The 25,988-nt window shown below is 52.1% G+C and overlaps 3 protein-coding genes across 6 annotated transcripts in view; all 3 read left to right on the top strand.

Moving 5' to 3' along the window:
- PXN (paxillin) overlaps positions 1 to 17,733 on the top strand; it is a 41,712-nt gene extending 23,979 nt beyond the window's left edge. Inside the window, exons 3-15 of one of the 4 annotated variants that reach the window (XM_084297277.1) lie at positions 31 to 146; positions 2,081 to 2,220; positions 2,589 to 2,790; positions 3,307 to 3,442; positions 7,747 to 8,763; positions 9,555 to 9,824; positions 10,493 to 10,897; positions 11,377 to 11,457; positions 12,844 to 13,014; positions 13,359 to 13,532; positions 14,089 to 14,170; positions 14,543 to 14,691; positions 16,229 to 17,733. In XM_084297277.1, the coding sequence (XP_084153403.1) occupies positions 31 to 146; positions 2,081 to 2,220; positions 2,589 to 2,790; positions 3,307 to 3,442; positions 7,747 to 8,763; positions 9,555 to 9,824; positions 10,493 to 10,897; positions 11,377 to 11,457; positions 12,844 to 13,014; positions 13,359 to 13,532; positions 14,089 to 14,170; positions 14,543 to 14,691; positions 16,229 to 16,495 (3,210 nt within the window). In that variant the 3' untranslated portion in view covers positions 16,496 to 17,733. Of the gene's footprint in view, positions 1 to 30; positions 147 to 2,080; positions 2,221 to 2,588; positions 2,791 to 3,306; positions 3,443 to 7,746; positions 8,764 to 9,554; positions 9,825 to 10,492; positions 10,898 to 11,376; positions 11,458 to 12,843; positions 13,015 to 13,145; positions 13,214 to 13,358; positions 13,533 to 14,088; positions 14,171 to 14,542; positions 14,692 to 16,228 lie in introns of those variants that run through there. The other 3 variants (XM_084297278.1, XM_084297279.1, XM_084297280.1) reach the window with 3 other exon arrangements.
- A 1,343-nt stretch (positions 17,734 to 19,076) lies between these two features.
- RPLP0 (ribosomal protein lateral stalk subunit P0) lies at positions 19,077 to 22,162 on the top strand. Its single transcript, XM_084297177.1, has 8 exons — positions 19,077 to 19,106; positions 19,301 to 19,404; positions 19,562 to 19,737; positions 19,830 to 19,917; positions 20,198 to 20,344; positions 20,812 to 20,997; positions 21,440 to 21,580; positions 21,962 to 22,162. Exons 2-8 carry the CDS (start codon positions 19,351 to 19,353, stop codon positions 22,124 to 22,126), a joined length of 957 nt encoding a protein of 318 aa, XP_084153303.1. The 5' UTR covers positions 19,077 to 19,106; positions 19,301 to 19,350; the 3' UTR covers positions 22,127 to 22,162.
- A 329-nt stretch (positions 22,163 to 22,491) lies between these two features.
- The window catches only part of GCN1 (GCN1 activator of EIF2AK4), a 42,756-nt gene continuing 39,259 nt past the window's right edge, over positions 22,492 to 25,988 (top strand). The window contains exons 1-4 of the mRNA XM_084297349.1: positions 22,492 to 22,513; positions 24,303 to 24,405; positions 25,040 to 25,103; positions 25,661 to 25,792. Coding sequence (XP_084153475.1) covers positions 22,496 to 22,513; positions 24,303 to 24,405; positions 25,040 to 25,103; positions 25,661 to 25,792 — 317 coding nt within the window. The 5' untranslated portion in view covers positions 22,492 to 22,495. The remainder of the gene's footprint in view (positions 22,514 to 24,302; positions 24,406 to 25,039; positions 25,104 to 25,660; positions 25,793 to 25,988) is intronic.

Below are 25,988 nucleotides of genomic sequence, written 5' to 3' on the forward strand. Positions count from 1 at the left end.
CTGTTCCTAACACAAGTCTCATTCCCACAGCCTCAGTCCCAGTCGCCTATATACAGCTCTAGTGCCAAAAGCTCCAGTGCCTCCGTTCCTAGGGACGGGCTCAGCTCTCCTTCTCCTCGTGCCAGTGAAGAGGAACACGTCTACAGGTATCTTGTCCCCATTGACGGAGAAGCCTGACTCACAGCTCGAGCTGCCTTCTGTAACTGGAAACAAACACTCTGCTCCTTGTATATGTTCTGCTGCCCAGTGTTGGGTTTTGTTAGCTTGTTTGTAAGGGGCTACAGAACGTTTTGTACCTGCTTCAAGTGTTAGTGTGGGCCTTTAGTTTGCTCAGCTGTAGGAGAGGTTAAGGATCCATCAGACAGGACTGGATCTGGATTGGGTTGAAGGTTACAATCCAGGGACAAGTGACAAATCCGGCCCCAAAGTTCTTGAGGAGGTGGGTGGCCTTTGAGTCAGTTGTCTCAGGGAGCTCAGTTACCCGTCACCTGGCAGGGTGCACGATGATTGGAATTTTCATGTAAATTGACATTTTTTTTAACAAAGGCTTCAGATCTTCCCTGTCACTGCTACTGACTACTTATTGCTTTATACTCACAAAGACAGCTCAGAGGTTGGCGGGGCAGCCTGTATGGGTTGTCCTGTGTGTTGTGCTGACATGGGGCTGAGAGAGGAAGAGGTGGTCAGGGCTTCATCTCTGCCGGCCCCACACAACACACTCTGTTCCCAGCGCCTTTTTACAGTGGTGTTTCACTGGTGTTGTGCTCTAACCACGCCTAGCTCTTCCTGCTGAGCAGAAAGTTGCTCGCAACCAGAACTACTTCTGGGTAGAACCAGGCGTAACCAGAGATGGTCCAATGGAGGCAGTAATTGCAGTTTTTTCAGAGGGCTGCGTGCAATTAGTACAAAATGAAGATAATTAGGGCCCTGAATCCTCCTGTAAAAGGGCCTGGCATGGCCTGGTTCTGGTCTGAATTGCAGCTTGTGTGCTTGGGCCAGGATGAAGTACACCCTCCTCAGACTGCGTTTGTGGACTTTGTTTTCAGTCTGAAGAGAAAGATAAGAACTGCCTTTATGGAATTTAATAATTGTCGCTGGTGCAATAGGTGTCAGAGTGCTAAAGCCTGTCTTGGGTTAACTTTCTGAGCAGGATCTGGGAGTGTGCAGGAAACAGAAATTCCCTTTTTGCATTTGGAAAGCATCTTTTTGATGCAATAAGAACCTCTAGAGCATTATGAGTTATTTGTCTACTTGGAGAAAAGTATTTCCCTGCCATTGATGATGGGAAGACTGTTATTACAGTGTAGTTACTGTAAGAAACACCGGACTTGTCCTCAATTGTCAGTTTTGCTTTGAAACAGCTTGCAATTGTGTGTAGCTAAGTGGGATCACCCTTACAGGATAAGCAGTAATTGCAGCTAGTGCTTTATATGTGCTCCTGTGTAGGTAAACTTTAAAGGCCCGTGTTTAACGTGGTGGAAAATGCTTTCAAATTACTTCCTTATAAATTGGTTACAATTCCCCAAATAAAAGGTTTGAGGACTTGAAAAGAGACCTTGTGTGCTGCAAAAGGTTGCCACGTAACCTGTCACTTTTGGCTTTTTGTTGCTAGCTTGAGATTTGTACTTTGCCTCCTCTCCAGTCTGTGCTGGCCCTGCATCCCCTTGTTTCAGAGGAGTTATTTGCTGCTCGCTGTGATGTCAGCAGAAACAAGTAATTTTCCCGTATGCCAGCTAATGGTTCTGCTGCTGTTCTGTGCATCTTGGATCTGCAGACAGTTAACTCTTTGCTACAGGGCTGTGCAGCACGCGGTCCTGAAAATCCAAGCCCCTGTCTATCAGTGCTGTTTCTTTGTAACTGACAAACGAAGATGTGGCTGAGCAAACTGAAGCTGTGGCTAAGCAGCAGCTCTGTTGATAGTCACTTCACAAAGCATGCGTCATCTTTCCCCACTGGTCTAAAAGCCCCAGTTGGAAAATCACACGGTACACGTGTAAACTCTACCAACCTAACACAGATTTCCCTCCATTCTTCTGCTGTATCTTGAAGTAGAAGTTTTGTGCTTCCCTTTTATTTTTAGTTTCCCAAACAAGCAGAAGTCTGCAGAACCATCTCCCACCATGACCAGCACCTCTCTGGGCAGCAACCTCTCAGAACTGGACAGGCTTCTCCTGGAACTGAATGCTGTTCAACATAATCCCCCAAGTGGCTTCCCAGCAGGTAAGGAGTAGCAAAACGTTTGGTATTAGCAGATAGTTTGCTTCCCAAAGTAATAGCCTACTTTCTCCTTCCAACATCCCCTCTGAGAGAAATGCCCCCAGCCCAGATCAAAGACTCATTTAGCATGGGTGGGATCTCTTGAGGTCCAGCACCATACTCAAACTCGGTCCAATTTTAAAATTGGCTCTAACTGCACACTTTCAAAGTTAGATTATGCTGCTCAAGTTCTTGTGCATTTAAGTGTTGAATATCCTCAGAGATGGAAATTCCACAGGGTTTTTGGGCAGCGCATTGCTCTTCCCTCTGATCTGCGTGTATGTATGGACCTCTGTGTCTGAGCTACTCTTTTCTGCTCCCCCTTTCTAAAGACGAGGCCAGCAGAAGCCCATCACTGCCCGGCGTGACTGGACCTCACTATGTCATCCCAGAGAGCAGCAGCTCTGTGGGAGGGAAGGCTGCACCCCCTACAAAAGAAAAACCAAAGCGAAATGGTGGGCGTGGGATCGAGGATGTGCGTCCCAGTGTGGAGAGCCTGCTGGATGAGCTGGAGAGCTCAGTGCCAAGTCCGGTGTAAGTGGTGCTTTGGGGGCTGCTGGCTTCCCTGGGGCTGGACGGGCTCTTGTGGGAGTAGTGAGGTAGGGGAGGGACAGATGCTGCGGGGCCGTGATGGACAAGATGGGATTTGTCTGAAGGGTGGGAAATTCAACAGGCACGTGAGGATGCTGGTGCGCTTCTATCTACTGCATCTCTTCCTGGATGGAAAAAATAACACATTATGTCACTAGCAGCATGCTGAACTTGGGTTTATAACTGATCACAGATACCCGCTGTCTGGTGAAAGAAATGTTTGGTCACAGTCCCTGCCTTCATGGCTGAGGTGTATGTGCATGTATGTTTGTTAGATGTGGCAGAAAGAGGAGACTTCTCTGTGGTGTGGAGGTTCGATCTGGGAGGAGGGCTGGCCAGGGTTGGCTGTGCTGGTGAAACTTGCTGTGCTGTGCTTTTTTTGGGGGAACAGTGGGACTTTCAGTCTAGGAGGGCTCCCCTGTACCTAAATGCACTCTTTTTCTTTTTTTTTCTTGTCAGCCCTGCAATCACTGTGAGCCAAGGAGAGGTGAGCAGCCCCCAGCGTGTCACTGCCAGCCAACAGCAGACCCGTATATCTGCTTCTTCAGCTACACGAGAACTGGATGAGCTGATGGCCTCCCTCTCTGACTTTAAGGTGCTCCATCTTCACAACTTATGTTTCATCTTGTCCCTCCCCTTGTCCAGAGTCTCTTGCCTGTTGGCAGTGTCTGCTGACCTTATTTGGTCTCCCAAATGGCCTCTTTACCTCTCATCCTTACTCGGAGAAAGTTCCTCTGGGGTTATTTGCACTTTGTGTGCTGCTGTAGGTTCTTGACTTCTATAAATTCTCATCACTGGCATGGGTAAGGCAGTTCTGGGGTCTGTTTTTCCTTCCATCCTGCAGTTTGTCCGTGTTTTGCAAAGATAATGAGCTCAGTTACTGCTCAGTGCAGGGTGAATTATTTTGCTGTGCTGCAACTGAACAAGAAGTAGGGGAGCATGGGACACCATCTGCTTATTGACAGAGACCAGGCTCTCCTGTTCTATGGGATGGCCCCCTCTGGAATGCATTTTTACGCTGATGTGCTTTCCCTGAGGAGGGTGTGTTAGGGGCTTAAAGGTATGTGGTATGAACACCGAAGCCTTTGCATCAAACAGCTGGAGGCTTCAAAGGTTTCCACCTGAAAACAGTATCACTTGTTCAGCTCAAAAAAGAGTTAAAGGCTGAGCTTCTTGGGGAGTAGAGGATAGCAAACAGTGTTCAGAATTGTGTTTACAAGTCAACCTATTGCACTGGAAAGGAACTGCTACCGGTGCTTCAGTTGTGAGTGGCACATAGAAAATCCCATAATAGGATGAGCAGGGGAGTAACTTGTCTGTGGTCATCTTGATGAAATTTTTGGCATACATCTTTGGATGATTTATAAACGCAGACATTTCTTATTCATAGAAGTATGCTATCATTCTGACACTAAGTGATTAACTGGAGTTTATTTTCATACTATTTCATTTACCCACAATCGTAGCAAAAACTGCTCTTACTTTCTACTTTCAGCTGGTTCACTTAAAGCCTTGCTGAATTATTCACTTGAATTTATTCTGAGAGAGCTGGAGAAGCAAATACCTAACACATTCTGTATGTTGTCGTTATTGGGTGTGCCTTTCTTACAAGCAAGTTTGCTTTGTAATCCTAAGCAAGTCCCTTACTCACATGGCAGAATCTGCTGGTGCTTGGTGTTTCTTGCCTGTGCTGCACTCCATCTCCTCCTACCAGGAGTTTAGATGTGAGGCAGACAGAGCTGAGCAACACTTTGTGAGAAGTAAACAGGACATTCGGACACAGCTTTGTGGTTATTTGTGGTGGTCGTTCCCTCTGTGCCACGTTCATGTGAGTACTTCCAGAGTGTGCTGTGGATTTCATGGAGATCCCTACAATACCCAGAGTTTTGACCAAGCGTGTGAGCTCAGAACCCAGCAGCGAGCAGCGTGTATGCTCCACGGGACTTTACTTGCCCTGGCCTTGCTGGGATTTAATTCAGTCTGTGGTCTGTGACTCATGTATACAATTTAGTGAGAATCAACGAGTTACTCACTGTTTGCTCTGGACTTAGTGTAGTTTGTATTTAGTCAACTGCAAACGTTGACACCTTCCTGTTGCTTTTTTTTCTCCATATTAGGTCCTGAGGTAGAGTGCAGGATATCCACAGCTATCTGTAAAATCTGTTTGCAAAATGGCACAGTTCGGAGGCTGGAGAGCTCCCACCTGTGCTGCTGGCAGCATACCTTGCCTTGCTCCTTCTACACACTGTGGGAGTGTCAGGGCCTCGTGCCCCTGCCGGGCTCAGAAACAAGCTCAGGGCATGGTTGTTGTCACAAGCCTTTTGCTCCTTGGTGAGCTCTTGGCAACTGGGAATTCCCTTGCCCAGCATTGATTTTTTTTTTTTTTTTGGCAAGATACAAAGAGGGGATGTTTCTAAGTGTGGGTGTTCAAATGCTTTGCAGTCTTGGGAAAAGGCCTGAGATTCTTTCTGTAACTCCATTAAAATTGCATGACAGCCTAGCTGCTTCCTGTATGCTGCCCTCCTCCCTGGCTTAGTTTCTGGTTGGACTTTAACAAACTGAAATGCAGCAAAATTTTAAGATTTGAGCTCTATAAACACAGTGTTAAGATTTTTGTAAGTCTCATCTGTATATAAATGTTGTTCCCCTGAAGCACCCACAACATGATTTCTGTGATCACTTCTCTTGATAATATTGTCCCTGGCTGTTTTTAACAGCTGCCCTCCTTCTTCCTGTTCTCCTTGTTGCTTCATTTTCCCTTCAGTCCTTTTTGTTTGTTTTTACCTCCCGTATTTGTGCCAGCTAGTGGTGTTAGCTTGTCTGTAAAAATGGACTTGTGGTCTGTTCCAGTGGCAGGATGGAAGGGAGAGAAGTGGAGCCTTTCCTAAAAGTGCAAGATGAAAGGCTGTTGTTTGAGTGCCAGACCTGTGTGGGGCTGCAAGAAATAGGACAGAAAAACCGAGTCCAGTATGCAATTAGCTGGAGCTGGTTCAACTGCAAGTTCCAGCAGATGGGGGTGGGAGAAGTCGCAGCACTGATGTTTAATTTCCCTCATACCCCAGGGTAAAAGCTGCTGTAACAGACTGATACATTTTATCATCATTTTTCTCACTTTAATGAGTTGCTCATTCTCTTTGCTTACAGAATCCATTTGATTTTTGGTTATCTAGCTCATCAGCGGCCATGGAGATTACTTAATGCACTTGGTTTTTCAGCCTCTGCCACTCCTGTGTAATACGATGCCTGCTTGCTGCGTGGTGAGGTGCCTTTAGCTGTAAACTGCTGTGTGTGCAACCTTGCTCTGAATTTGGAGCTTGTGTGTTTTTAATAGGCTGGAAATACTTGCTTCTGAGCAAAATGACAGTCTTGCTGTCAAAATGACTGGCTTTAATTTTAGAAAGTCTAGAAATGAGTAAATATGAACCCTAGCATAAAAAATGGTTGCTTTTATGGGTATATCTGGGGGGTATAAATACAGAGGAGGGCAATATTGGTTAACTTGCTATTTTAACCGAGGAGTGTACTTGCTAGTTCTTCTCATCTTGCTGTGCTCCCTGAAAGGAGGAGCAACCTGTGATGAATTGTGGTCCCCTACCACATTCCAAGTGGTCTCCCTGTAGTGCTACTGCTGTGACTTCACAGATTTGTGTGCTTGCCAGCTCCTGACCCCTTGGGATGGTAGCTGCGTAGGCCAGCTGAAGGTATATGTCTTTTCCACCTTCTGGCAAATTTTGTGCATGTTCTGGTTAATTTTAGCCGTCAATTCATGGCAAGTGTCCCAGAAAGGTAAGTAGGGACTGAGATACTGTGCACGGGCTTAGAAAGGTTAGAAAGCCCTGCTAGGTTAGAATGTGAGCATCTAACTTCTTAAAGCTTCTTTGGAAAGCGTGGTGAAGAATCAGAGCAGCTCTTGATAGCTGTCGGATGTGGGAATCCTTAAGCTAGGTTTTTAAAACTGGCAGGACAGCATTGGCCTGAAGTTGGCCTGGCTAACCCGCTGTTCTGATTGCCTTTCTGTAAGGAAAAGGAGAAATACCAACTTGTCTCCTAGAGCTGAGCCAGGAGCCACTGGAAACAGGGAAAGGAGCATCCACAATCTTTTGTTTTTAAAACACCCTCTAGTCAAGGAGAACCAAAACCTCGGTATCAGTCATTGTTGTTAAGAGTGTATTTTGGATTAAAATTAATACTGATTTTGTTACCATGTAAATGTGGAGATGGCTAGATTAGCCTGTTCCCCTTAGGCCACAATCAAAGCAGTTTGCAAGGGCATGGAGCGACTGCCAGGCTTGTTGAGATTCAGTGTGTGTCACGTCCAAGGTGAGATTAATGATGTGGGTAGAACAAAGCCCATGTCATCTGTTCTTGCTGTGCTTGCCCTGGAGCTTTGTTTTCATTGCCATGAACATAACCAACTGCAGCACGCTGTTAGTGTATCAAGAAGAAGAATGTCAGGGTTTGTTCTATTCATTGATTGCTTTTTTCAGCTTCGAAATGTAAAATCTACATGGCTGGCTATGAGTAAGTTGCTAATCTGACCTTTACTCAGAGTCCAGGCATTCCTGGGTTTGTTGCTGGCTTCCTGGCAGCTGTCGCGTGCCCCCATCACAGCTGTAGGTGAGCATGAGGTGTTGCTTAGGAGGACAGCATAGAAAAAGGATCTTGATGGCTCTAGAGCTTCGTATCCTGTGATCTCATGCAAAGATCAGCACGCTGTCACGTTAGTTCTGCTCTTTGATATCTCGTTCTCATTCCTTGTTCTCTGGTGTAAGGCTCTGGACTGACGTGGCTCTTTGATTTGGAGGTCCCAGTTGTTACAATGCTGTATACCGTGCTTATTTTTTCCCTTTCTTCTGTCTTTGTTTTTTTTCCTTGTTCCTTCTGTCTCCTTTCTTGCAGACTAGTTCCACTATATCTCTGATTTCTGAGCCCTCCCCAGAACTGGTTCCCAGCTCAGCAGACGCAGACTCCATCGACTCTCGTCACAGCTTAGCAGTGCTTTGCTCTTCCAAACGCCCTTCTGCGAGTCACAGCGGGGACTTGGCAGCACCAACATCTGCCCCCTCAGCTGGGGAAGGCAGTCACGCTGTAGCTCTGCCTGCTTCAGGGCATTCTGCTGCTCCTACACGCGTGCCTTCTTTGCCACAAACGGTCCCTGTGCCCCCTCCGCGTGTCTCTTCTGCTGCTCGTGGGGAGCAGTTTACCTCTGCAGGCTTGGTTAGGCTGAGCAGAAAGCCTGACTCATCTAGAAAGGCTTCCCAGGCCGTGCCAGCTTCCAGCATGGAGTTTCTGTGTAGGTCTGCTGAGGTGGAGGCACAAGGCCTGGAGTTGGCAAAAGAGAGTGAGAAAAAGGAGCAGAGAACAGACCCCAAAATCTCAAGTGTCCCGATCTCAAATACTGGTCAAGGGAACGCGCAGATAGCAAAAGACCCGGGCCAGCAGGGAGCATTCAGGGATAATTCAGCCCTTCCTTCTCAGGGCAGAAGTGTGGAAACAGCTTTAGATGAGCTCTGGGCCCTGGAGCTGGCCGAGCCTCTGCCAGAAGTACACGCAAAGCATGAGAGGGTTTTGAGTCCTGTGTGTGAACCTTCTGTCACGGCCCTGGATCGGCGGGACGTCTTCCCAGACACTAAAAAACAGTTGGGATTTGTTGTGGAGCATGGACAGGAGCTAAAAGCTCCACGTGAAATCCCAGTAGATGGCTGTCCTGATCTGGGCCAGAAGAGGCAGAGCAGAGGGAGAACTCCTCGGAAGGCAGGAGCTGCTACCATGACCAAAGCCATAGGAGAGCAGGAAAACGAGCAGTTCACAAGCTCTGCAATTGCTCCCCAACCTCCTGAAAACCTTTGGAAAACTGACTGGGATCAGCTGCACGTCTCCAAACCACCCATTGAGAGGATCTCTGCATCGGGCCAGGCAGGCACCGCACGAATGCGGGAGCAGGATGAGTCCAGGCCTGAGCTGACAGCTCACTAACGTTTGTGTGTGCTGTGAGAGCGCCCGGGCTCACCCACACTAACAGCATGCAGTGCCCAGCTGCGTGTCATGGATGTGTCAGGTCCCCTGCTCTGTCCTGTGGCCTCCTCTGCATGCCGGTGAGCAGGACAGAGCACGGCAGGCTGCAGGGACTGCCCTGTGAAGGGGAGTTTTATTCCCTGACTGGAACAAGGCAAATGGCCTCTGAAAAGTTGAAGGGCTGCTTCATGCCTCCAGAGGATGTTCCTGACTTGGGATGGCAGCTCCTCTGCTCTGCTGAGCCTTTTTAGGTCTTGTTGCCAGACCAGTCAGTGTTCCTTCCAGCCCTGCAAGTGTGCTCTGTGCACCAGCCACCTCTGACCGAGAGTCTTTTCCCTGCAAAGGGCAGACACAGAGAGGCTGCTGCGTGTCCCTGCGATGCTGAGGGTTCTTTAATGCTCGGCGGAGCGGTCGTGCTGCACCTCCTATCTTGGCTTCCTGCTGGATAATCTTTCCCTTCCTTTTCTAGATAGTTATTTTTGGCTGCAGTGATTATCCTTACGGGGTTTTTCCTTGCACTGAGTCACTGTTCTGGGCTGTGCCAAAAGGAGTTTTGGCATTATGGAAGAAATGTCATCACTCTTCCTGCTCTGCTCACAGCTGTCACTAATAGCCTGAGTTTGTGCTGTTGCATCTTGAGGCTTGCCCCTACCTTGCTCTTCTCTGCTGACACTGTTACCTTTGTCATTTAGATTAAGTCTTTAATCAAGAGGACAAAAGAGACCTCGAATGTGCATCCCATGAATCGGGACCTCTCTCCAAGGCGTAAGCTAGGTCCTGCGATCTTTCACAAGTCAGAGCCCCAAGATCGCTTGATTGAGGAGCTGCAGGACAGACTGGGCATCGCCAAGCAGGAGGAACAGGAGGAGTGGAAAAGCCAGGAGGACTGGCTGACAGAGGGGGTCGTTATCACTGCCACACCCCAGGGAGAGGAGCAGAATGGTGGACAGCAAGTAGAGAAGGTAGAAAGGAGGGGCGTGTCTTGGGAAATGCCAGCATGTCCCTCTCTCCAGCATGGCGTGGAGGTGCAGGTTCACTCTGAGTGTCCTAAGCAAGACAAAATGAAGAACTAGCTCTTCCTGCTCCCCCTTGCCTGACCTGAAGAGGGAACTGGCTCTTGGGTCCTAGTTCTCCTTGTTTAGGAATTGGAGTAGTACCTGAGGGCCCTGGTAGTGGTATCTGTTTGGGTCTGCTGCTGTTGGATATCAAATATCCACGTGGGGATTATTTGGGAGCCATGCTGGGAGGCCTGGCATAGGCAAGCTTTGTTTCCTGCCTCTGCAGGAAGTTCTGGGTGGAAGATGCTGCTCCTCCTCAGAGCGACGCAGAGAAACAAGTTTTCTAGTTCCTTGCCCCTTGCTTTTTTGCTGCTTTTTCCCCTTAGACAACGAAGGTAAAAGCCAGCAGCCTCTGTTCTTACCCACTTGTGCTTGGCCGTGGTTATGAGGCTGACGTCCTGTTCGTGCTTGGGTGCAAACCCCAGGAGGTTCAGAAGAGGAAGGGGGAGAGCACCGGGCAGTAAGGACTGGGTTATCGCCTGCTCCGTGCTCCCAGCCTTCCTGGAGCAGGAGGTGCTTGTTGGTTCCTCTTTGGCTTTATTCACTTCTCTTCTTCCTCCGTGTCTTTCTAGGTGGTTTTCCCTCCAGAGTCCCCGCACCCCCCGAGGAGGACGGTCTCTGTTTCAGCCTCTCCCCCGCTCCTGCCTTCCACAGAAGCTGCAAAGACAGCCCCTGCTCACGCTGCTGCCCCTCGTGTCCCTGGCCCCACACCTCTCCTCCCTCTCCCACCTCAGCCTTCCCTCCCACCGTCTATCTCAGCTCCTCCTCCAGCCTCCTCCTCCTCCTTCAGCTTGGCTCCCCAGCCTCTCTTCCAGTGGGAGACTTCTGCTGATGATTATCATGAGCTTTCTGGTGGGGGCACCCCTCCTTCTGAAGATCCTGGGCACTCCTCTCCCCAGCCTTGGACCCCTAGCACCAAGACAGTTGTTTCTGTTGGCTGTCAGACTGAAGATGAGGCTTTCTTCCCACAGATGCAGGCAGGCTTGTCTTTTCTGTTTATTTTCTTTTTAGCAGAATCTTGTCCAGTCCAAGCACTGCTCCCAGCTTGGTGGCTCAGTAGATGTTGAGGCAAAGGTTGGCGCTGATGCGTGGTAGGAGAGCAGAGCCGTTGGTAACAAATCAATCCCAGCTCTGCCTGTCTGCCACAGAGCACGGCTGTGCAATAATCGCTGGGGTGCGTGTGCTTCCTGCCTGCCCTTTGTGCAGCAGGGATCACGTTGGCTTTATTTCCCTCTGAGATAAAAAAAAAAAAAAAAAAAAAAAGGTGGCTCTGAAGCTAGGGCTCAGCTCTCCTTGCCGTGATTGTCCTTGAAGTAGGGAGAGGGATGAAAAAAGACACCAAAAATCTCAAGTCTTACTATATTAGTCTGTGTGGCTGGCTGTCCCCAGTGCCAGTGGGTTTGGGGAGGAGATGGTGGGATCAAGCCTCTGCATCGTGACCTGTTGTGCTTTGCAGGTGACCTCCGCTCCTCCCCTCGTCGGCAGTGCCAGTCTGCTGGCTGCTCCGGCACCCTTGGGTGCCCCCAGCCCCGAGAAGGCAGGACCTGCTTTCTGTCCGCATGGCGTGCCCTTCTGGGGGTGCACGTGCAGCGTGGGGAGCAGAGCTGATGCTTTTTGTGGAGTGTGGTGTGTTGCTCCCTGAGCTTGTAGCTGAATGGGGGGGACAGGTTGTGCACTGGGCTCCACTGGGGAGCTAAAATTGTGTGTGGCCTGAGAAATCTTGTGCAAACAAGTGGAAACTGGGGTTTGCCACCAACTTAACTGGTTGACTGCAAGCGCGAGCAGGATGAGGAGCAGAGCTCCTCCTGGGGCTGGAAGCGGGGCTTTCTGCCAGGCTCTGAGGTGCTTCAGTGTGTCCTGCTCCCCGGCTGTGATGGCAGCAGGCTGGGGGGTGTTTGCAGGCATGGATTTGATGTCTGTGCTTAACCTGTGCTCTTAGTAGGAGAAAACATGCTCCATGCCGACATCTCAGGGAGGGCCGACTTCTGGGTCTCTAAACCTGGCAGTAGGCATCGCAGCGCAGTCAGAGCAGTCAGCTGAGATAATCCCCACCTCCTTATTGCAGTTTGCCTGCAAAGGAGGCTTTGGTGCCCCAAGAGCACCCATACATTGTTCCCAAGTTACAAACCGAAGTAAAACTTCTCCCCCTGGCCTTCTTTGGGAAGGTGTGAGCAGCTTTCGCTGTGAGCTCCAGAACCTGCCTCTGAGACCAATCTGGCAATCCCCTTCCCCGATCCCCTTCCCCAGCACCCCGCGTGCATTTCCAACAGACGTGGCAGTGTTCGCTGCACGCTGCTGCCGTGGAGGCACTGCCCTCTCTGTAGGTAAACACCAACTCCGACCGTTTCCTTCCTGCTTCCACTTGCTTGGCTTCGGCGTGGGCTGAGAGCCACCTGATGGGGCGAGGGAGACTCGGCACGGAGCGGGGCTGCGGAGGAGGGAGGAGCAGAGGTGCTTTGGCTGAGGGGGAGATGGAGCCTGGGGAGGAGAGGGGTCTCTGTCGGAGAGGACGACAGCGAGCAGCAGCGTAGGAGCAGAGAGAGGTCAAGGGGAAGAGGCCCTCGGCTGGCGTCTCTGCTTTGTCAGCTGGCCAGGAGCTGATGAGGTGAAGGGAGATTCTTGGCAGAGGCTTAGAGGGCGTTGTACTGACTGCTTGGGGTCTGCAAGTAACTTCTGCTCTGTGTGCAGCAAAGTAAAGGCAGATCCTTAGTTCGCAGCTCTGCTCTTACACATCCCAGGGCCTCTGCATGGGCAGAGTTTGTGTGTGTACTTGATCCTGGCTCTCACCAGCTTCTGCAGCGAGCGTAGCTGTCTCCTAGCAATCTCCTGTCCCTGCAGAAGAGCCGCTGGCAGCAACAGCAGCCCTTTTCCAGGCTAGGGCAGCACCGCTTGCCTTACAGCCGCTGTTTTCTCTTCCCTGCAGTTCATGGCACAGGGGAAAGCCGGCAGCAGCTCCCCGCCGTCCACAACCCCCAAACCTGGCAGCCAGCTGGACACCATGCTGGGAAGTCTCCAGTCTGACCTGAACAAGCTGGGAGTAGCGACGGTTGCCAAGGGCGTCTGCGGAGCCTGCAAGAAGCCGATCGCTGGGCAGGTGGGTCGAAGGTGCCACCCCTCTGCTGAAGCTTGGGCTGCAGCTGGGCGTAACGGGGAGGGCTTTTTCGTGAGGCTGAAGGGACTGGAGATGCTGGAGAAACTGAAGTACTCTATTTATCCACTGGCTAGGTACGCTGTAAGCTCCTCCAGTGACCTCTACCCTGCCCTTGAGGGACTGCCCTCTCCTGAGATGATAGGTAATTCAGTTTTCATGCTACCCCAGTCCAGGGCTCACTTGAGTAGTAGATCTTGTCATTCTTGCTGACCTCCAGCTGGTAACTTGTCATGTGGCCGAGGGGAGAGCGAGGTAGAGGTGTCCTTCATAAGTTGTCTTCCCAACAGGTGGTTACAGCCATGGGGAAGACCTGGCACCCCGAGCACTTCGTCTGCACCCACTGCCAGGAGGAGATCGGGTCACGGAACTTCTTTGAGCGGGATGGGCAGCCCTACTGCGAGAAGGACTATCACAACCTCTTCTCCCCTCGCTGCTACTACTGCAACGGGCCCATCCTCGATGTGAGTTCTGGGGGGGTGCAAGCCGTGACACGAGGTGCTGCAGGCCTCAGTGTTTAAAAACTCCACCCATGTGTCCGGGGTGAAAGATTTTGTTTGGCGACTTCTATTTTTCCTTTGCACTGGCTCTGAAAGGGAAACAACTTGACCCTGTCCAGTTCTTAATGAACTTAATTAATGAGATGGGTTAGTCCCTCTTACCTTCACTGAGCTGTAATCCCTCAGAGCATGGCTCTGTCATTGTGGTAACGATTCCCCAGCTCCTGCCTGTTGGTAGCCTGTAGTAAGAGGCACCAGAGCGCTAGCCCTGAGAGCTGGACGGGGCCCTGTGTAAGGGAGGAAGCCGTGTGTAAGATCCTTTTAGGGTAAAAGTGTGCTGTGGGGAAAGCCTGAATGAGCCAGAGGCAGGAGAAGTGACTCAGCTCTCTGAAGGACGGTCTATTTTAATGCACGCAGTTGTCAGCACCAACATTAAAGTGTTCTTCCACCCAGTGCCCCCTTGTTCACCTCCAGGCTGAACCCATGATTAACATGATTGTGCTTTGCTTCTTCTGAACAGAAAGTGGTGACGGCTTTGGACAGAACATGGCACCCTGAACACTTCTTCTGTGCCCAGTGTGGAGCTTTCTTTGGACCTGAAGGTATTACTGGTTCATACAAGGGGAAAATAATCTCCTCCCTGAGCTGCAGATAGGTGTGTAAGGCAGAGCTGCTGCTGGGGGCCCGCCTGAGAGATGACGGGAACTGCTGAAGGCAGAAGTTCCAAGGGAAATAGCTGTTTATGCAGAAGGGATACCACCAGGATTTTTTTTTTTCTCTCTCTCTGTCTCTGGAGAGGAAAAATATGCATGTGCATGTGTGCGCATGGGACAGGAAGGGCAGCAGAATGAGGAACAGCTGCCTGCTGTGTGTGAGGGGACGGGAAGGATGATCCTACCCGCGCTGGTTTCTCCAGAGCTTGGCTGGCCATAGGTGAAGGTCAGGAGCTGATGCTCTTTGTTCTTCTTTGGCAGGATTTCATGAGAAGGACGGCAAAGCCTACTGCCGCAAGGACTACTTCGACATGTTTGCTCCCAAGTGTGGAGGCTGTGCCCGGGCCATCCTGGAAAACTACATTTCTGCCTTGAACACCCTGTGGCACCCTGAATGTTTTGTCTGTCGGGTAAGAAACCCAAGGTCCTTCAGGGCTGCTGTACGACCCCTGTCCTTTCCACCCTGCAGGCCTCTGGTCCCTTATCAAGACAAAGGCGTCCGTGGGGTCTTGAAGTACAGCCAGATAAAAACACGTCAGCACCAAGCACCTTCTTGTTCCTCTCCTGGTTTACGTGAAACTTTCTGGCTGCTTTGCTCTTTCTGTTCCCAGCTGCAGTTCTGGGCTTCTGCAGCAGCTCACAGATAAACAGAGACATTTGCTGTGGCCTTTAAACAATTATAAGCTAAGCTTCTCTCTAAGCACTTGCCTCAGCAATCAGATTTTGAGGCTCTTCCTCCCATGCTCCATCTGACAACGTAAACTAATGAGACTGACCTTGTTCAGGCAAGGCAGTGAAGTAGTGGCAGGCTCCATGCAGCAGGCATAATAAGCAGGAATACTGCAGATTAAATGCTTGGCGCTCTTTCAAAGTGCCTCACGAGTATTAACTCTTACAGGCCCCAAGAGATGAGCAAACATAAGCCAGGCTTTCCTAGAGTGGGGAAGAAAGGGAAAGAAACCAGATTCAGCAGCAGAATCGTGGGTTGCGGGTGTGATTGTGACCCAGCGTGGAGCGTTGAGCCACCGGTGGCCCTGCGTGCTGGATGCTGTGTGCACACAGGTCTGGCTGTGTGTGACCCTGTGCTCTCCCAGGGGAAGAGGAAGGTGCCTGGGCTGAGCAGCACCAGGGTTATGGAGATCTGGCTTCCGTGGGCCTTCCTGCTGCCATGGACGGGATCCTCAGCTCACCCCCAGGCCATCGCCTCAGTTCACCGCTTGCACGAGGAGGGGAATCTCCCCAGCCTTGCAGGGAGGACGGGGGCTTCTGCTGCAGGTTGTGCTGTCACGTTCTCTGCTGCCTGGTACTGAGGGTGATGACGAGTGCTGGGCTCCAACAGGCACAGGGCTGGCGTGTCCTCGTCTGTGCAAAATCATTAGCACTGTAGAAGAACGAGGGGTTTCTCCCAGTAGGGATGCACATATGCCTGGTGGAGGTATTTCAGGTGGAATCCCCATCCTACATAAAGCATACCTCTGTGACACCAGCCATTCCAGAGAGCACTTTTAAATAGGAACTGTGCCTCATTTTCCCAGCTGGACCTAGTGCCAGGTTCATTAGGTTTTGCTGTATTAAAGCCTGTGTTGGTCCCTGCCTTCCGCCTCCTATTGTGGGGAAGCCGCAGTGAGATTAGGAGAAAAAGGGGAAGGTGCTCTGCAGCGTTTCCTGCCTTGAGAGAAGGAGCAGTGTTCTCCTTCGTCCTGGCTGAACGCATCTGGTAACTCCTATTTTCTTTGTGTGAGAGAAGCCAGCTGGAAAGGGCCGTGGTTGTTTCCCTTGCTTCTGGCTCTGTCTATCCTTGGAAACTCTTCTTGATGGGCAGACTTCGGCACATGGATAGCAGGATGATGTTGAAAGCTCGTGCCACGACGTGGAGGAGATTTGTGGAGCCTCCCACATCCCTGGCTTGTTACTGAGTCTGTCCCCTTGTGCTTTCTCCCCCTGCAGGAATGTTTCACCCCATTCATCAACGGCAGCTTCTTCGAGCACGACGGGCAGCCCTACTGCGAGGTGCATTACCACGAGCGTCGCGGCTCGCTGTGCTCTGGGTGCCAGAAGCCCATCACAGGACGCTGCATCACTGCTATGGGCAAGAAATTTCACCCCGAACACTTTGTCTGTGCCTTCTGCCTCAAGCAGCTCAACAAAGGAACCTTCAAAGAACAGAACGACAAGCCCTACTGTCAGAACTGCTTTCTCAAACTCTTCTGTTAGAGGCGTCCTAGCTGGGAGCTAAGCATCTTTCTGCCTCCCCCCGGGCAGTTCTGTCTCTCTGAACATTACTGTGATTTCAAAACCTTCCCAGGCAGGGGAGAGGGCGGGTGGGGGGTGGGGGGTAGTGCTTGCTTCTGCTGCCTCGAGGCAGCAGCTCCAGAGACGGACCATTAAACTGGAAATGCCCTTGCTGCGTCTCAGCAGAGAGAGGCAGTCCCCTGGCTCCTGTGTGCAGCTGGGTGTGACCGACAGCTGAGCTTAGCCCGAGGGCTCCACCAGGGAGCTTCTCAGCCCCCTCCCGGCAGCAGGAGCCTTAGCCAGTACATTTCAGCCCGTTTCAGCCCGTGTCAGCACTCTGAGCACACCCTGACGCTGGCAGACAACGCAGCCCTCTGTCCTGACACCTCTCTGAGGCTCCTGAGCGCAGCCCAAGCTGGTAGCACAGCGAGGGCACCCCACGAGCTCAGCACCACCCTGCCTCCACTCCCTGGGGCCGCGGGCACCCCTGGCTTACCAGGAGCCTCAGCACAGGCAGCCAGGACCCTGCAAGGGTCTCTCCAGTTCCATTACACTGTAAGGAGTTGATACCACTTTTTTTTGTTGTTTGTTTGAAGAGGAATCAAGGTATTACTGTGTTTTTTTTTTTTTTTTTTCTTCTTTTTCCCTAGTTTGTTATTCCCTGCCCTCTCCAAGCCTCGGCCATCCCTCCGTGTGCTGCTGCGTGCCCCTAGGGGGACGTGCGGGGCCAGGCACCTCCCTCAGCACCCAGTCCCCTCGCCTGCTGCTCCCAGGAGAGAGGCGGCAGGGCAGCATCGGCCCTTCTGTAGGAGCAGGGAGGTCAGGGCCAGCCTCCACCACGAGTGCCTGTGGTGTGCCTGCGTTATCCAGCCCGAAGCTCTCCCACCCACCCTCCTCTACAAGGTCAGGGAGAAGCAGAGGGGTTTAAGAAGCCAGGGAAAAAAAAAAATCCACCCTTTATATGCTTTGTCCTTCCTCTCTTTGCTAACGAGACCTGTCAGCCCTCGGTATTTCCTTCCTGCGCTCCTGTTAAACGTGTTCCACGGAGAGATGCTAGAGCAATAACCTTTTGTACTGACTGTTACCGGCATAACCAGTCCCCGGGGGCGGGTGTGTGAGGCACACTTGGTTTTACTATCGAAATGAATACTGTATCCTGCCTTTGATAAGATTTCTACACTGATTTTGAATTCATATCTAATTTGCTTTTAATCCTCTTATACCGAAATTGGTTTTGAAGTGATTTTAAGAAAGCGCCTTTTATATCTCGAGCTGTGCTGTGCCGGGCAGCGTGCCCGCGGGGCTGCCCCTGCCTTTGTAACCTCGACGCTGTGTTAAACCCACCGGCCCTCGCCTGCTTCTTTCTGCGGGGGGCGCGAGGGGCTGCGGCCGGGGGCAGGGACCACCACCTCCATTTTATTTTTTATTTCTATTTTATTTTCAATGTTTATTTTATTTTTTTATTTTTATTTTATGTTCTTTCTTTCCCTTTTCCTTTTTTCTTTTATTTTACTTTTTTCTTTTTTTTCTTTCCCTTTTCCTTTTTTTCCTTTTCTTTCCCTTTTCCTTTTTTCTTCTTTCCCTTTTATTTTTTGCTTCTTTCCCTTCTTTTTTTCCTTTTCTTTCCCTTTTATTTTCTTTCCCTTTTCCTTTGTTTTCTTTCCTTTCTCTTTTCCTTTTTCCCTTTTTCTTTTTTTCCCTTTTCCTTTTTTTTCCCCTTTTCCTTTTTTCTTTTTTCCCTCTTCCTTTTTTCTTTTTTTTTTTCCCTTTTTTTCCTTTACTTTTTTCTTTTTTTTCCTTTCCCTTTTCCCTTTTTCTTTTTTTTTCTTTCCTTTTTTTTTTTTTTCCTTTCCCTTTCCCATTTCCTTTTTTTTTTTTTTTAATTTCCCTTTCCCTTTTTTCTTTTTTAATTATTTATCCTTTATTTTAAATTCACACTGGCGGGTGGGCTGCAAGTGGCTGTGCCACCTAAAGGCGTCGTTTGGGTGTCCCTATCAGCTGTGCCCTGTTGCCTGGGGGTCACCTCCCCTCTGGGACCTCGGAGGGAGCTGTGGGGTCAGCTGCTGCGGGGTGGGGGCGCCGGGAGCCCCGGCTTCTCTTCCCCAGCCTCCCGCCCGCACCCTGGGGGGAGGAAGGGAAGGGAAGGGACGGGGCTGGGGCTGGGGCTGGGGCTGGGGCTGGGGGGTGCAGGCGCTGCTCCCAGCCCGGCCGGGCGCTAAGGCAGTTGCAGGAGGGGGCGTGGCCTCAGACGGGGGGGCCTGGTTTCAACGAGGGGGGCGTGGTCTCAGTCAGGGGGTGGGGCCACCCGAGGTCTTCCCGCGCTGAGCGTTACGGTGGGGGCGTGGCTTGCTCTCAGGGGGCGTGGCTTCCCCGCCGGCTTCTCCTCCGGCCACCAGGGGGCGCCCGCTCGCCCCGCCGCTCCCGTGAGTGACAGGCGCGCCGCCCAACCGGAGAGGCCGCTCCGCCGTGACTGGCTGCCGACCAATGGGATGAGGCGGAGTCCGCCCGTGGCTCGCCGCGATTGGGCGCGAGCCGCGGTATAAAAGGAGGCGGGCCCGCCCTCCGGCCTTTCTTTCCCGGAGCCCTCGTGGAGGTAGGAGCGGGGAGAGGGGGGGCGGGAGGGGCCCGGAGAGCCCTGAGGGGGTCCGGGGAGGGCCTAGTGGGGCCCGGGGGGGTCGTGAGGGCCCCTGAGGGCCGCGGGGACGGGGATCGGGGATCCGGGATCGGGATCTGGTGGCGGGGAGGGCGCTGCCGCTCAGCGGCCTCACCCACGCCCGTCTCCCGCAGGCCTCAGCTCGTCTTTAAACCCGCCGGGCGATCCTTGGAGCACCGCCGCGATGCCCAGGGAAGACAGGGCTACGTGGAAGTCCAACTACTTCATGAAAATCATCGTGAGTGCCGCTGCGGGCCGGCCCGGCCTTCGGGAGGCGCCGCCTGGGGTCGGGGAGCGGGGCCGGGCTGGGCCGGGTGGGTTTTGGGGCGCTGCGGGGCCTCGGGGCTGCTCTGCCCTGGGCTGGCCCCGCAGACACGGGGCTGTTGTCACCGCAGCAACTGCTGGATGATTATCCGAAATGCTTCGTTGTGGGAGCGGACAACGTGGGATCCAAGCAGATGCAGCAAATCCGGATGTCGCTGCGCGGGAAGGCCGTGGTGCTGATGGGGAAGAACACCATGATGCGCAAAGCTATCCGCGGGCACCTGGAGAACAACCCTGCCTTGGAAAAGTGGGTGACAGGTCTCTGAGCGGCTTCCTGGGTCCTCCCTTTGGGAGGGGATGTGTGAGGAATGGAACTGATGGTTGTCATCTTTCCTTCAGGCTGCTGCCTCACATCCGTGGGAACGTGGGCTTTGTTTTCACCAAGGAGGATCTGGCCGAGATCAGGGACATGCTGCTGGCCAACAAGGTGGGGGAGTGAGCCGTCACTGCATCTCTGGGCTGGGAAATACTGAGGGAAAAGTGAAACCGAACCTTTAAGGGGGGGGGTACCTGATTATCCGGAGTCTTTGGGGATTGGAAACTAGGCCCCTGCAGCTGTAGCTGAGTAGCTCTTCCACTGCTGTCTTGTTTGTGTGTGCCTGGGTGATGTCTGTCATGCAGGGTCATTTTGGGAAGGAGTTGATGCCATTGCAGGGAATCTGAGAGAGAAGCGTTCTTTTGACTTACCTCGTTTCTTCTTTCTTCAGGTGCCAGCAGCTGCCCGTGCTGGTGCGATTGCTCCTTGTGACGTGACTGTGCCAGCCCAGAACACCGGTCTCGGACCTGAGAAGACCTCCTTCTTCCAGGCCTTGGGCATCACCACGAAGATTTCCAGAGGAACCATTGAAATTCTGGTTAGTGAGCAGTGGTGGTGGTGGTGTTGAAGCCCTTCCCTGATTGAAGGGCCCTTGCTGCGATACCGCGTGGAGTTGTCCTTTCATCCTGCGTTCATGTGGAAGAACAGGAGGCGTAACCATCATCCAAAATCTCATTCACACTGAAGCACTATGAACAGTCAGATTGCTTCACTTTGGGAACTTCTGAGGGCTTGGTTTGGGCATGCAGTGGGGTGGGGAGAGGGTTTTACATTCCTCTGTCAGATCTGAGCTCTTCTAGAGGAATTCACGAGCTACCCATAGGGAAGGGAATCGAGGCACTGCTCATCTCCTGGTTCAGCAGCCTCAGAACTCTGAGCCTATTTTACCTTTGCTCATTTGTTCCTTCATCTCTTGCCATGAGAACCGTGCCTTCGTGTCCCTGCTGTGTTGGTTGGCCTGAATTTCTTTGTGCACATTCACTGATTTTCCTCCTCTTCCTTTAGAGCGATGTGCAGCTCATCAAGACTGGAGACAAAGTGGGTGCCAGCGAAGCCACCTTGCTGAACATGCTGAACATCTCCCCGTTCTCCTTCGGGTTGGTGATCCAGCAGGTCTTTGACAATGGCAGCATTTACAATCCTGAAGTGCTGGACATCACTGAGGATACCTTGCACAAGCGTTTCCTGGAGGTCAGTGCCTCAGCCTTGTATCCTTAAGGTTCAGCTCTTCGCCGACCTGCTAGAGGGAAAACAGGCTGCAGGTGCTGCCGCAGAACGAAGTGTAGGCTCTGGTGTTTTCTGCAGGCTGTAGAGTCTGAGTGCCGTGGAGAAACAGTCACAGAGCACCTTCTGTAGGCTTTTCTGACCAAAGCAAAGGAAAACATACTGGGCATTTCATTAAGTGAGGCGTGTGGGATCAGTGAATGTGTAATGGCAGTGAAGTGTTCGTGCAATCTGGACGCTATTTCAGCGAGTGTTTGAAATCACTTAAATCCTGATGTTTAATTCAGTGGGGTTGGGTTCCTTGTGCACGCTATGTACTGTCCTGCGTTGTGTTGGCAGCACAGAGGCGGCTGTCACAGTTTCTCATCCCGGTTATGTCTCAGCACAAAACATGAGTCTCTTTTTGCAGGGTGTTCGTAACGTTGCCAGCGTCTGCCTGCAAATTGGGTACCCGACCATTGCTTCTGTGCCCCACTCCATCATCAACGGGTACAAGCGGGTCCTGGCAGTGGCAGTGGAGACTGACTACACCTTCCCACTGGCCGAAAAGGTAATGGCAGTGTCCCAGAGCCTTGTTCAAAGTGCAGCGAGCGCTGCACAGAAACAGCGAGCCCATTACCAACCCTGAAAGGACTCAGGGCTGCCTCTGAGCGTGAACTGGACAGAGCCGAGTGTCCTGAGGAGGGCGCTTGGCTCCGTGGGATGAGCGTAGAGGCAGGAGCCTGCCCCTTATAATCCTGCCCACCCAGGGCTGCGAGAGGTGCAGGGGGCAGCCGGGTGCTGGCACCTCGGGCACGGGAGGAGCGAGCTGGGCCCTGCCTCCCTCCACCCCTAGGGCAATCGCCTCACTGGACACCTACCAAGCCGCACAGCCCCTGGGAACATGGGACGTGGGACATTTCCCCTATAACTTCCCCCTCTCTCCCCGCAGGTGAAGGCCTTCCTGGCTGACCCCTCGGCTTTTGTGGTGGCCGCCCCAGTGGCAGCCGAATCGGCCGCACCCGCCGCAGCCAGCGCCGCCGCGCCGGCCAAGGAGGCGGCCAAGGAGGAGTCGGAGGAGTCGGACGAGGACATGGGCTTCGGGCTCTTCGACTAGCGGCGTGGCGGGGCTCAATAAAGGCTTTGGACCCTGCCTGCGCCTCTGCTGCTGCCTGCGGGGGGGGGCGGGGGGATTCGGAGCCCTTCGGGTGGGCTCGGGGAGGTTCGGAGCAGTTCGGCGGCGGGGTTCGGGTGGGTTCGGTTCGATTCGGGGGAGCTCGGCTCCGTTCGGCTGCGTTCGGATCCTTTCGGCTGAGTTCGGCTCCCTTCGGCTCCCTTCGGCCAGACCCGACGGCGTTCGGCTCCGCTCGGCCGCATTCGGCTCGCCTCGCAGCGCCGTCCCCATGGCAACGCCCACTCCCCCGCCGCGCAGCGCGTGCGCCGGCCGCCCCGGAAGTGCCGTCTCCTTCCGGGGCACAGCGGCGCCATGGCGGCCGACACGCAGGTGAGTGCGGGCCGCGCCCGCCCCGCTGCTACCGGCCCGGCCCCGGGCGGCTCCGCGCCGCTCCCCCGGACCCTTCCCGCTGGGGGACGCCGGGGCTGAGCCCCGAGCCCACGCCGGGCCTAGGAGCGGGGCCAGGCGGTGAAGCCCGGGGGCTGCGGCGCTGGGGGCCGGGCCCCCCTGACACTGAGGAGCCAGCCCGGGGCCCGCGGGAGGCCCGGGACAGCCCGGGGGGGCCGGGGGGGGGCTCGGGGAGCCGCGCTCCGTGCCCAGCAGCCCGGGAGCTCCGCCGGGGTTGTGGGTCCGGGCGGTGCAGGGGTGGCTCCAGCAGGTTTGTCCTGTCCGCGTCTCCTCGCCGGGGGCTCAGCGGCGTGAGGGAGTGCGGCTCGCCCTGAGCCTGCGTGCGGTGGAGGCAGGTATGGGGAGGTGTTAACGAGGCGTCTCCAGTGCTACAGTGACCGGCAGCCGCGGGCTGGAGGCACGGGGAGAGCCCAGGGTAGGAGATGGTTGGGTCACGGACACCGTCTCCACATCCCAGACAGCTCTCTTCCCCGAGGGATTCCCTGCCTCTGTGCCAGCAAAGAAAATTCCCTGAAAGCAGCTCTTCAGAAGAACAGAGGCAGCTTCCACTTCCCAAACTCTTGGGTTTCTGTCCTTCCAAAAAGACCTGTTGTGGAAAAACTGGTAGAATTTTTCCTTAAGAGGGAAGGAGTGGTTTTAATCAGTTTTTGAAGACACGTTTATTTGCCACCCTTCCTAAAGATATTCCTTGTTATAAACTTACAAAGGTGCTTGGTATAAGAAGTGAATTTCAAAGGCCTTTCTTGTAGCCTTGTTCTTTTGGTTTATGTAAATACAGACACCTGGGTGTAATCCTGCCTGAGCCCTGTTGAGGCTACACGGAGCCTTTTGTACACTTTTGAAACTGGGAAGTTCACTGGAGTGGTTTCTAAAGGAGCAGGTCACTGAGAACACACGCTGCTGAAAAAAATAAAGTTTATCTCACCATCTCTGTACCCCTTGAAAGCTGACACAAACTATTTACAGGAAGTAAACTTGGTGGTTTTCAGGCCCTTACAGCCTGTGGGTTCAGGCACATAACAGACACAGCAGCACAGGCGTGACAAACACACGTCGAGTTGCGTGATCTGGGGTTTTTGTTTACCTTGGGTGCTAACGAGAGCACAGGGAGGGAGTTTTATGGCGAGGCATGCTCTTTGTAACCTGCTGAGTCCAATGTACAGCACCCCTGAGCTGTGTGTGCCCGTTCTGGATGAGAACAAGGCAAGCTGAACGTTCTTTTCCCCTCCCCATGCAAGTAATTTCCAGCAGCAGTGATAACCTGGGACAGCCTGAAACCAGGGATCGGTGTTCAGGAAGTGAGGGTAGGCTCTGTGCTAGGCTGTCAGCAGCTGGTGGGTGGCTTTAGGAGGTAACACCCCCCGAAAAGTTCCTCTGCATTCCTGAAGTGCTGGGTTTCTGGCTTTTAAAGGCCCTGTGCTCTAGGGCGTTGATTTTACCTTTCAGTCTGTCCTCCTTTTGGAAGGGTAAATGTACCTCAGAGAGTGCCACAATCACAGAACAGAAACTGGTTATCCTGCAGCTGACCAGTTTGAGTTTCATCTCGTATGATGTAGTGACCCTTTCCTACTCAGTAAGGAAATCTTACACTCACGGATGACCGCATTTGGCCAATAAGTTTGTGCAGCTGCACAGGACATGCTTGCCCTGGTTTTATGTCCTGTTGACATCAAATCCAGCCTGATGTTTTCTCCTCTGCCCGTGCCTTTAGATTTCTGATACGCTGAAGCGGTTTGCAGTAAAAGTAACTACAGCCAGCGTGAAGGAGCGGAGAGAGATCCTCAGCGAGCTGGGAAAGTGCATTTCTGGGAAAGGTAAAAATGGTTTCGATCACTGGGGTGGAGAAGGATGTTGAAGTGCTTGGTTTAAAAGGCTACATGAAACTTGTGGGGTAGTTTGTAGATGTAGTGGGGTGGCTGCATTTGCAGTATGTGCTCTCCTACAGCATTAGTTCCAAGTGTGGCTTTTGTGGTTACTCCAGTTACTTACATGTGTGCTTTTTCCAGTAAATTATTAGTTTTTCATTAATGTATCAGTCACCTGTTTCTCTTTATGACTCTTCTCTTGGTTTTGTAATGATTCATGGAGTATTTGTATACACACATGTATAAATAAATAAACAAATATATATATATATATATAAAGAGAGAGAGTACAACCAGAAGACTTTACACAATCTTAATAAAATGAAATGAATTTTTAAAAGTCTTTTTGATGCTTCTCATTCTCTGAAGGTGGCCGGAATAGCATGCGTTCCAATTCTGCTGTTATTTAAAAAAATACATAAAATGTACACATAAAAGAGAGAATTCTGATCCTTGCAAACACTTCTGTATGTGTGTATGGGCTGTGATCAGTTTTTTCACTGATTTTAGTTTCAGGGTGCTTGGGTGCATTAAAGACCCCAATGACTTACAAAGAAATATGCTGAAATCCAATCTGTTACAGATCTTCCAGAGGGCGCAGTGAAAGGCCTTTGCAAACTCTTCTGCCTTACCCTGCACCGATACCGGTGAGTAAATTGATGTAGAAAGGCTGTACTTTTTAATCTCTTAGTAAAGTGAGGTTATTTAGCAATTAAACAGGCTTGGAGCATCTGGGAATCTTACTGTGACGTGTCCCATAGATGCATGTGATGTGGGAAGATGACATCTAGCGATTAGGCTCTCAAGTTAGGTTTGATATTAAGAAGTTTCAGTGTTTACCTTGTGCTTCACTTTTATTTGAACTTAAAATTTGCATCCTGCAGTTCAGTTCGGCAGTGTGAAGCCAGAGCAAGATGCCTTTTAGATGCTTTCAGACGGGATTAAGCTGTGCCCTGTTGCAGAAGAGCTGCTCAGGACTTGTGTTTTCTTTTGCAACCTGCTGGAGGGCCTCAGCGTAATTTCTGCCAGCTGAGGAAGTGAACGGAGCTTTCTGCCAGAAACCTCCACTTCTCAGAGCAGCAAGGATAAAGCAGCTATTAGCTGAAATGAGGAAGCAGAGCCCTTTGCGTGACGCAAGGTAGTAATACGTGCGATGTTGGCAGGGTTTATAACTTCACAGAGATCCATTTTTCCTTCCCGCCAGCGATGCGGCATCCCGCAGAGCCCTGCAGCTGGCGCTTCAGCAGCTCGCAGAGTCCCAGCCAGACGCAACAGCAAAGAACCTCCTGCAGTCACTTCAGTCCTCGGGGATCAGCGGCAGGGCCGGAGCTCCCAGGTGCGGGATAAGTTGCTTTGTGTGGAATCACTTTGGAATTGCTGGTGGTTATTCTTGCCTTGGGTATGGATGCTCTGCTGCTGCTTGCCAGAGCTGTTAAAAGCATTCAGGGATAACGTAATGACTGCTCAAATTTTACTTCTTTTAACCTCTTTCATGTCTTCTGTGAAATCAGAATCTTCTTGATCCACTGCTG

The sequence above is a fragment of the Netta rufina genome (genome assembly GCF_964035555.1).
Source record: "Netta rufina genome assembly, chromosome: 17".
NCBI lineage: Eukaryota > Metazoa > Chordata > Aves > Anseriformes > Anatidae > Netta > Netta rufina.

Excerpts from the sequence above, each read along its gene's own strand:
- RPLP0 (XM_084297177.1), top strand. The coding sequence starts at position 19,351 with ATGCCCAGGGAAGACAGGGCTACGTGGAAGTCCAACTACTTCATGAAA. Across the intron at positions 19,405-19,561 it reads ACTACTTCATGAAAATCATC|CAACTGCTGGATGATTATCC; the intron begins GTGAGTGCCGCT and ends TTGTCACCGCAG. Across the intron at positions 20,998-21,439 it reads TGCACAAGCGTTTCCTGGAG|GGTGTTCGTAACGTTGCCAG; the intron begins GTCAGTGCCTCA and ends CTCTTTTTGCAG.